At 38.1% G+C, this 10857-nt stretch overlaps 1 protein-coding gene and 1 pseudogene across 1 annotated transcript; one reads left to right on the top strand and one right to left on the bottom strand.

The window, feature by feature from the left end:
• The first annotated feature begins 1233 nt into the window (after window positions 1-1233).
• LOC124097327 (olfactory receptor 1Q1-like) lies at window positions 1234-2196 on the top strand. Its single transcript, XM_046451764.1, has one exon. The coding sequence runs from the start codon at window positions 1234-1236 to the stop codon at window positions 2194-2196; it is 963 nt and encodes a 320-aa protein (XP_046307720.1).
• A 5973-nt stretch (window positions 2197-8169) lies between these two features.
• LOC124097328 (olfactory receptor 1J21-like) lies at window positions 8170-10593 on the bottom strand (annotated as a pseudogene).
• Window positions 10594-10857: the final 264 nt, after the last annotated feature.

Here is a 10857-nt window from a genome sequence, read left to right on the forward strand (position 1 = left end):
CAGATGCCCTTCAATAGATGAATGGATAAAAAAAATGTGGCATTTATACACCATGGAGTATTACGCAGCACTAAAAAATGACAAAATCATAGAATTTGCAGGGAAATGGATGGCACTAGAGCAGATTATGCTTAGTGAAGCTAGCCAATCCCTAAAAAACAAATACCAAATGTCTTCTTTGATATAATGAGAGCAACTAAGAACAGAGCAGGGAGGAAGAGCAGGAAGAAAAGATTAACATTAAACAGATACATGAGGTGGGATGGAAAGGGAGAGAAAAGGGAAATTGCATGGTAATGGAGGGAGACCCTCATTGTTATACAAAATTACATATAAGAGGTTGTGAGGGGAATGGGAAAATAAACAAGGAGAGATATGAATTACAGTGGATGGGGCAGAGAGAGAAGATGGGAGGGGAGGGAGGGGGGATGGTAGAGGATAGGAAAGGTAGCAGAATACAACAGTTACTAATAGGGCATTATGTAAAAATGTGGATGTGTAACCGATGTGATTCTGCAATCTGTATTTGGGGTAAAATTGGGAGTTCATAACCAACTTGAATCTAATGTATGAAATATGATATGTGAAGAGCTTTATAATGTTTTGAACAACCAATAAAAAAAAATTAAAAAAAAAAAAAAGAAATTATATTCCTAATAATCTGGAAACTTATTCTCTTAAAATAATGTGTACTCATTGAAAAATATTTGGGCACCAGCAAGAATACCCTTGTGTGCATCTCCTAAAATGAAAACTGAATATTCCTTCCTTGATTATGTAACTAATCAACAGGTCTACTGCCATGAATAAGATGTCTTGGTTTTAGTTTGTAGACTCGTGGTATTTAGTGGTTAATAGTGTAACATTTGGGGCCACATATACATGACTTAAATTTTGCCTTTCATGAGCTTAAAGTGTCTATACCTCAATTTTCTAATTTACAAAACTAATAATAACAACAATAATAATCCTATTCTAAGATTTTAAGAGCATACAGCAAAGTCCCTGCTCAAGGTAAATGCTCCATAAATATTAGCTATGGTGATAGTGATGCTAGTAATAGTCATGAAAAATTATAAAATGTTTTGGGAAACTATAAAGCACTTACTTAATCCCCTCCCTTATCAGCATCATGTGTAGTTTATACTGGGGTACAACAGTAAAAGTAACTAAATAGCCTGCTCATGAGTCCATAAAAATAATCTTTTTTTGTTGTTGTTTTTATGGCAACAGATGGGCAACACCAGCTGGACCAGTGTGTCGCATTTTGTTCTCTTGGGTATTTCTACTCACCGAGAAGAACAGATCCCACTCTTCCTTCTTTTTCTACTCATGTACACAATCAACATTTCTGGCAATTTTGCACTCATCATACTCATTATCTCTGCTCCTCACCTCCACATCCCCATGTACATCTTCCTCAGTCACTTGGCCTTGGCAGACATCTGCTTCACCTCCACCACAGTCCCCAAGATGCTGCAGAATATATTTTCCCCTACAAAGGCCATTTCCTACATGGGCTGCTTAGCCCAGACATATTTCTTCATTTGCTTTGCAGCCATGGAAAACTTCCTCTTGGCTGTGATGGCCTATGACAGGTACATTGCCATCTGCCACCCGCTCCGCTACCCCCTGATCCTGACAGGAAGGCTGTGTGCACAGATGGTGGCTGTGTGCCACGTCCTCTCCCACCTTCATGCCCTGCTGCACACCTTTCTCATGGGCCAGTTGGCCTTCTGTGCAGATAACAGGATCCCCCACTTCTTCTGTGACCTCTACCCTCTGATGAAGATCTCCTGCACCAGCACCTACCTTAACACCTTGATGATCCAGACAGAAGGTGTGATTGTCATCATTGGAGCTCTGGCCTTCATCATTGCCTCCTATGCCTGTGTCATTTCAGCGGTCCTCCAGATCCCCTCAGCCAATGGCAAGTGGAGATCCTTTTCTACCTGTGGCTCTCACCTCTCTGTGGTGGCCATATTTTATGGAACCCTCACATGGGTCTACTTCCGGCCCCTTTCCAGCTATTCGGTGACTAAGGGTCGCATTGTGACAGTCATGTACACTGTGGTGACTCCCATGCTGAACCCCTTCATCTATAGCCTGAGGAATGGTGATATCAAGGGAAGTTTCCGGAAATGGATGAGACTTTTTTCTTTCGATAAAACCCCAAAACACAGTTCTGAGTTTTAACTATGATTCTAGGAAAATTGTTCCATCCCTCAGATCTTCTTCCTTTAGAATGTCTCAGAAATATCTTAATTAAATCCATATTATAAATTTTCTCACCAAATATTTTCCTGGGATATCTCATAAACCCAAAGAACATGAAACAAAATAGACTATCGTATCATTAGTACAAAATACCAGCGTGGCTTCAACTGTAATTAAGGGTGTTCTGTGGGCCTACAATTAAAAACAGCTGTAATTCTCAAGAGTTCTTAGACACAGGCAACAAAAATCAATGCTAGCTGATTTATTGGAGGAAATGAGTATCTCAAAAGGCTAAGTGGAGCTCAGGAGTTACCAATACTGAGGAAACAAGAAAATGGATAGGAATGAGAAAAGTCACATAGTCAAAACCACAAAATCATAATCAGGAACTAGTCCAGGCTGTAGTTTCCAAACTCTGTTCCCTGCCGACTTGCAACTTATACCCCTGCCAGCATTTCCAGCAATAGTCTCTGGGCATAGCCCTAAGAGACCTACAAACTGGATATCACCACCTCCAGAAACACCTGCCCACGTGTTCTCTTCACCACTACCTCTAGATTCAAAATGAGATAGTGCGATGGTACATCTGACTGGCCAAGAATGGGTCATTTGCCCATATTATATCTGCCAGGAAACTGAGAGAACAATATTAATGTTTGTATTTAATATAAATTTCTGTAGGACAGGTGAAATGGATTAACTACTTCGATATGGGAAGAGGGACATAAGGACAATGTCCACTCTATGGGGTCAAATGCTCTCAGTACCTTAGAATTAGGTGTGACCACAGCTCTCCAACTTGCATTTTCTCAACCTTCTTCAGCTGCACAATGATGACTAAAACTCCCACTGTCACAGCATACTTCTGGTCTTTTCTGCAGTTGATATGTGGAGCTTGACTAATACCAGATGATTGCTGACTAATCAATCCTGTGCATGGATAACAGTTTCCGGAGCCAAATCTCATAAGTATAGGGCCAAAAGGAGAATGTGAGAGGGGCCTCCCAGGGCATGGGGCAGAAGATGCAAGTGCAGGCTGATTTCTATAAAGTTCCTTATAGAATACAGGTGGTTATGACACTGAATTAGAAGGAGCTAAAACTGTGGTAATTTGTCATATGATAGAAAAAAATTATTTCTTGTAGCGTAATTATATATTAATAAAAATTTATTCCATTGGGGTGGATTTGAGAAGCTACATTTTCTATGTCTTTTTCTGCACCAAGTTAATAAATTCCATCAAGGTAAAGGGTGCTCTGACACTTATAAGTTGATGACAACAAAGAAATCATGCCAAGTTTTGATTAGTTAACTCTGGTTCCTCATATTTTGTAGAAAATATCTTACGTGCTCAACATTTTTCTGCTGGATTCTTTGTTTCCTCCTACTTTGTATCTCCATCTCAAGGTGGCAGGCAGTTCCATTACTGATCCCTTTTATTCTTTACTCTCTGATTAGACTCGATTCTTAACACTGGAGCCTTTTCTAAGAATCCCCCTTCTTCCATTAAAGAAATGTCTAAAGCTGGAGAAATAAACATGAGAGTATATGAATTCAGGAGTCATGCACCCCATCCATGATTTTGCTTTCCAGTTTCAGCTACCCACTTCAACTGCTGTATGAAAATATTAAATGGAAAATTCCAGAAATAAACAATTCATAAGATTTAAATTGCTTGATGTTTAGAGGAACATGATGAAATTCCACACTGTCCCCCTCCATCTTGCCCAGGACATGAATCACCCCTTTGATCAGCATATCTTTCCTGCATATGCTACACTCCCATTAGCCACTTAGTATCCTTTTTGATTATCAAATTGAAAAAATAACCACATAATATGCAAGTTGGCACTATCCATGGTTCCGGGCATTCTCTGGAGCTGGGGAACATATCTTCTATGATGAAGGGTAGACTAATATGCAACTTTTTTTTTTGGATACTGGGGATTGAACTCAGGGATGCTTAACCACTGAGCCACATCCCCAGCCCCTTTTTAAATATCTTATTTAGAGACAGGTTCTCACTAAGTGGACTATACAACATTTTTAAGGTTAATTGAGCAATTGTTACAAATAGCACACATACACATTTTATGTTCAATACACTATTATTCATGACAGTGAAAATTAGAAATAATCCAGAGGGGAAAGATGGCAGAGTAGAGGAAGGGTGTGATTTTCACTTGCTCTGGACTCCAGATTCAGGCAGTGGGGATACTGCTTCCCAGTAAGGAGGATGACAAAGGAATACACCAAAATTCAATATTAGAATCATAGAGATGCATAAATTCAGGTGCTTGGAACATAGAACAGGAAAGAATACCTCAAGAACCAAGCCCATAATGCTAGCTCCAGGGAGGGGTGACGCAGGCAAAAAGAGAGACAGAGACTGTCAAGAAAATGTGGCATGTGGGGAAGCCATGGAAGAGAGGGGAGGTCTGAACTTGAGTGACCTGAGGCAGGGTGGGGAGTTGGTGTGGGAGGGTCCTTGCATTTGACTGGAGGGCAGAGAGCTGAGGCAAGACACCATCTCCAAGTGGCCCTTTGGGGACTTTCTGTTGCAGGAACAAGAATTCACAACAAGCTTAGCCAACTGCCCCTGCATGCACCTGCCCTGAGATCTAGGGTCCATCTGGAGGGTCCACTAACTTAGCACAGAATGGATTTCCCACCAGGGAGTGCTCAGGCTGGGGGAGTGGAGCAGTATGAGGCTCACTTTCCCTTGGGGTTAGGAGGCTTGTGGAATTAGCCAGAGAGAACCTAGAAACTGAACAAGTGGGCACATTTGCACTTGGGTCAAGAACAGTGGAGAGTTGGTCACTTTCTTCCAACAGTAAATAGGGTCCTGATGCATATTAAAAAAAATAAAAGTATGATCTGTGGGTGAATAGGTGTATACCCATATAAGAAACAAGTACATACAAAAACTTTAAATGATTCAATCAGCTTTGCAGAGAAGTGGACAAAAGATGAATTATTAAAAATAATTCTTCTATCAAGTATAACTATTTAAAACTAATTGTACAAATGTTTAAAAAAGTAAGTTGACTTACTTAAAACAAAATCACTTACCCCATAGTAGAAACCCTTTCTACACCTCTAATGCTTTGCTTTTTAGTTGAGAGGTTATGCCATATTGCAATGCACTGTGTAGCTAATTAAAACAAATTTAAATTTTAAATAAACAATTTTAAATACTTTATGTTAAAAAGAAAGCATTTAAATGAGTTTGTACCTCAAACTACATTAAAAATAACCACCTTCCTACATTTTTTAAGACTTTCAAGGACTAAAGGCAAAGTTTAAAATTTTACATAAAAATATGGAATACTATCCTGAGGTTCGTAGGACAAGGGAGTTGTTTTTTTAAATTCAGATATATTTGGTTAAAGCATAGTATAAATCATATGACTTACTAGCCAATGCCAGCACCAAATTCCATCTGGGAATAGAATATTCATGTGCCATAATAAATAGATCCTGTTGAATTGTTATAAAATCATATACTATTAATGATATACTATTTTAACCCCTGATGACATCTAGCTCAGTTTCTAAACAAGGTTTTAAATTAGATTAGGTGCATGTGTTCACTCAGAGGACTCAACTGGCTTCCAATTTCCAAAGTCACAAACAATCACTTGACTCTGAACAATCCTCTCTCTCTCTCTCTCTCTCTCTCTTTCTAATTTGTCGGTTTTGTGGGTTGGTTGACTAATGCATAGGGACATGTATCCAAAGTCAAAGCACTATATGGAATAAATTTTCTACATCTGAAATCCCCTTTAGTTTATCCACTCATCTTATTACTAAATCCTTAGCAACAAACTGATCATCTTATTATCTCTATAGTTTTGCATTTTCTATGATACTGCATAGTGGAAATTATATATTGTGTAGTCTTTTCAGACTGGCTTACTCGTATAAGTGTTTTGTAAAAGAGTTCAGCATTAACTAGGAATTAAATAGGATACACACATGCCATACACTCCAATATTTCTTCTGTGTGTACAATTTACAGAATCTCTCTGATAAGCACACTGGATGCATGCAATACAATGTTAGCAGCATTGTTCATGATAGCTGAATGCTGAAAGCAAAAAAAAAAAAACAACCATTAAAATAGATCAGAGAAGTCTGTTATAGTTTCACAGAGGAGGATGGAAATACAGAAATGAATTTCACAAAGGCAAGAGAAGACAACAAAAGCCAAATGGAGCAGAACACACATAGTCTTTCACTTATATGCACATCTAGAGCAAACGAAATTTATGGATAACTAAAGTGTTAAAACTCACATGAGAAGTGAATATTGCAAACAGTGAAGCTACTAGGTACCTCCAAGAGGAAAGAAGACACAATAGAGGGGGGATTGAAGAGGCTTCGATGATATTGTTAGTTTTTTATTGTTTAAGCCTGCAGATTGTTCAGTGAATGTTTCTATTAAAATTATTTAAAATGCTATCATACCTCACATATGAAGAACTCATAAATGCATACATGCAATTACAACATCATGGATACACACACATATAATTAAATTATATATTTTATGTATGTTATTTCAATATTTTTCTAAAAATTAAAGTAAAATTTTTAGTAAATTGTTTAAAATATTGTTTGGGTTGAAAAGCATCAAATGTCGAACAGGCCTCAGGATTTGACTTCTCACAAATATAGGAGGCTTATTGGCACATGGCTAGTTACTAAATGTCTCTCAAATGTGAATTTCTTCCTTTATAACAAGAGTTAAAGGAATACAGAAACATCTGTCACAGTAAGCAGCTTATAGCAATGGAGTTAAGTACCTTTGCCTGGAGCAGAGGTAAGTTTCTCAAGGAATAAACATAAAACTTGGCCGTATCTGATGGGAACACAGAACACTGCATTTATGTAGTTGGGTTAGGAAGTAACTATTTTCATTTTAAAACAAAACATAGTTGGATTAAACTGAAATGAAGACCTGCTTGAACTCACTGCATGTTGCCCAGACTTCCTGACCTCCTGCCCAGCCATTCTCCATTCCACAGCCAGAGAGGCTGACCCCTTACTGGAATGGGTCCATCTCCCAGATAACATCACCACCTGAAAGGCCTTTCAAAAACCATCATTCTCACTGCCACGCCCCACACCCACATGGCCCCCGTAGGGCCTGGAGGACTCCAGTGAACTTCCTGTTCACCACTTGAGTCCTGGGCTCATTCTATGTAGACCATTGGGCTACTCTCAATTTGTGACAAGGGCTGTTCTCTTTGAGAAAAAAGTTACATGCCTACTTATCATCACTCTAATAACACATACAAAATAATTTTTGATGATGATTCAGAAATAACCAATAGTTTAGAAAAATAGAAGAAAAGATAAGGAAAAGCTAGTCGTCTGGTACCAAATTAATCAAAAGTTCTACTGTCCTACTACTTGGTACATTGACTAGAGACAGTAATGCTATGTTATGTACTTCTAGAAAGCTATAATAAAGGCTTTTGAATGTTTCAAAGAAATGGAAAATGAGGAAATAAATATGTTTGCCACCATTTGAACATTACACAATTATCAAAACTTCACACAGCACAGCATGAATATGTATGATTTTTTAGGAGTAATTTAAAATAAATGAATGAATAATGGGCCCAGGTTATAGCTCAGTGGTAGAGCACTTGCCAAGCACGTGTAAGTCCCTGGGTTCAATCCTCAGCACCACATGAAAATAAATAAATAAAATAAAGGTATTGTGCCACCTACAATTAAAAAATGTATTAAAAAATAAAATAAAACAAATGAGTGAATAACAAATTAGAAATAAGAATAACATTTCTTATTTCCCTTACAAAAGAAAATAAAATACAAAAAGCATTACAAAATTATACACAAAAGTATAATCATAAACCCACCAGTAGTAAAATTATAATCATCTTCAGAAAGCCAAAAAAAAAAGCTTTGATACAACCAGTGGGGGTGTGGAGAGGGGGGAGACAAAGATAAAAGCTGAGACTACATAATAATTTTGAATGTATTTAGGATGAGAACAAATGAAAAAGAAAAATTAGGAGTAGGTAATTAGGCAGTAATATTTATAAGATTTTTCAACATTAACGATTAAACATAGACAAAAACTATGTTCCTTATGTAACACAGTTGAATAAAGTATGTCACATCAAATTCACTAAGGAACAGGTTTGGGGGTGTAACTCAATGGGCGAGCTTGCTTAGTACTGTGAAAGGCTCTGGGTTCCATTTGCAGTAGTCAAAAAAAAAAAAGATTTGCTAAGAAAGAGTAATTCAGAGAGGAATGATACATATACAGTATCAAAGAAAATCTCACATCTGGCAATTGTGAAAACAGTGGTCATCACGCTGAAAATATTCCCCTACTCAGGACGTTTCTCAGAGTGCCTCTCATATCCCAATTCCTCAGATTGTAGATAAAGGGATTCAGCGTGAGGGTGACCAGAGTGTAGTACACAGACACAATGACATCTTGTCTTTACTGCTATTGGATGAGGGGAAAAAGTAGAGTTCAAGAACTGCTCCATAGTATAAAGAAACTACTGCTAGATGAGAACCACCTGTGGACAAGGCTTTGTAGATTCCCTGACTGAGGGTCTTCTCAGGATGGTGGCCGCAATGTGGCCATAAGAGACCAGAATGCATACAAATTGTGCAGAAATGGCCACAGTTCCTACAGTGAGGATGACCAATTCATTGATGGTGGTATCAGAGCTGGACAGCTTAATCAAGGCAGCAAGCGGAAGTGGTGGAGAGTGTTGTCTCTAAGGAAAGAAAGATGGGCTAGCAGGACGGTGTGCACAAGGGCACCAGCAAAGGACAAGACCCAGGACATAATTACTAGCAGCAAACAAAAGGCTCTGACTCAAGATGGTGGTGTAGTGGAAGGGATGACAGATGGCCACATACCTGTCATAGGCCCTTGAGGTCAGAAGGAAGCTGTCAACACCTCTGAATAATAATTTTTTTTTTAAATCCTGGCAAATGCACCGAGAACAGGAGATAAATTTATTTTGCATCAGCATATTCACGAGCATTTTTGGAGCCATAACTGAGAAGAAAGAGATGTCAGTGAGGGCTAAATGGCTGAGAAACATGGAGGTGTGGAGGCGAGAGTCCAGCCTGATGAGCAGGATGATGAGCAGGTTCCCCAGCACTGTGGTCAGGTACATGCCCAGGAAGAGGGCATAGAATATGCCTTGCTCCTCGGGCTGGATGGGGAGGAGGAACTCAGACACACTGCTCTGATTATCCTTCCTCGTGCTCTTCTTGTTAACTTTTTCTACACACAGAAAAGAGATGGAATGTGAAAGAATCATAAATCATTGTGACTATTATGTAATAAAAACATGGCTTTAAACTAGTCAGTAAGTGCATTCCAAAACTTGAATATCTCAAGGTTTTTGCCACACCTGTGGACTAATGATATTTTAGAAAAAGGATGTGATGTGTATACCTAGGAAGACATAACATCTTTGAAAAAGAATCCATGAAACATCCAAAGGAGCATGATGTCAGGCCAAATCAACTCAAGGACTCATGATGGAGATCTGAGATTAGGAACAAGGTGGAAGGGCAGGTCAGTAACCAATTAATAGAAAAATGAGTGGACGATCTCTAATGATTTGTTGGCTTCTCTGTCTTAACCATCTCCTTGCCTCTGAAATACACTTTGGCTAATGCTTTAATTCCAGGAACCAGATCAAATGCAGAGAGTCAAGTGGGAAACTTTCAATCTGTAAGATTTCAGCATGTACAGAGGTAGTGGAAATATCCTATGGACAGATTTAAGGGCGTAAACATGAGTCAGTAACAAAATATCAAATGACATACCTTGTCATACACCCATCAGTTCTTTCTTAAAGAAAATGCTTTCCCATTCAACACGTTCAATCTTTCAACGCCCTTTCTACAGGAATTTCCAAGGAACACAGAGGAAAAGTAGGTTTCTCTTTCAAATTCCCATTTTGGTTGCAACTTGAAATAGATCATTTTTATTCAAGTCCTTTGAATAACAGTAAATACTTGCCATTTCAAGTTAGACCCAGGATCTGCCAGAGAACAGACACTGTAAATGTCTATCTAGCATAAGGAAATAATAACTTCTCCATTTTTTCTCTTCTTAACCTAGTTTTTACACTGAAAATTTTTAACTGATATATTTCTTGTCATGATCCTAAGATTTCTTACCTTATAATCATCAATCCTATCTCTTTCTTCAAGTCAACTGGACTCACACATACCCACATGAACAATTATAAAGAAATAAGGACAGAGAACATGATGTCTGTCTGTTAAACAATAGAATCCATGTTCTATACAAAGACCTATTCAATCTGACCATCTATAGGAGAGCTAGAGATTTAAGTAAGTAACATAAAAATTTTTAAAATAGCTTGCAGTTTACTGGGTCAAGATCAGATTATAGCAAGACAGGAGGGTCAGCAGGAATCAAAATTAGAGGTAATTACAGCAGTTTAAATACAAAGCAATATTTGTCTACACCTGGATTATGGCAATGAAGATGAATAAAATTCCAGAGATTAAGTATAAAATTTGGAAGATATCACAAGATCTAATGAAGTTTGAAGATAGACAAATAAAAAGTTTTCCAAAATCCTCTCAAAATGAAAT

The sequence above is a fragment of the Marmota monax genome, unplaced genomic scaffold (assembly GCF_021218885.2).
Source record: "Marmota monax isolate L192 unplaced genomic scaffold, Marmota_monax_Labrador192_F-V1.1 WCK01_AAM20220418_F8-fsc00020, whole genome shotgun sequence".
Taxonomy (NCBI): Eukaryota; Metazoa; Chordata; class Mammalia; order Rodentia; family Sciuridae; genus Marmota; species Marmota monax.

What these genes read in the sequence shown, in the direction of transcription:
- LOC124097327 (XM_046451764.1), top strand. Translation starts at nt 1,234, where the DNA reads ATGGGCAACACCAGCTGGACCAGTGTGTCGCATTTTGTTCTCTTGGGT.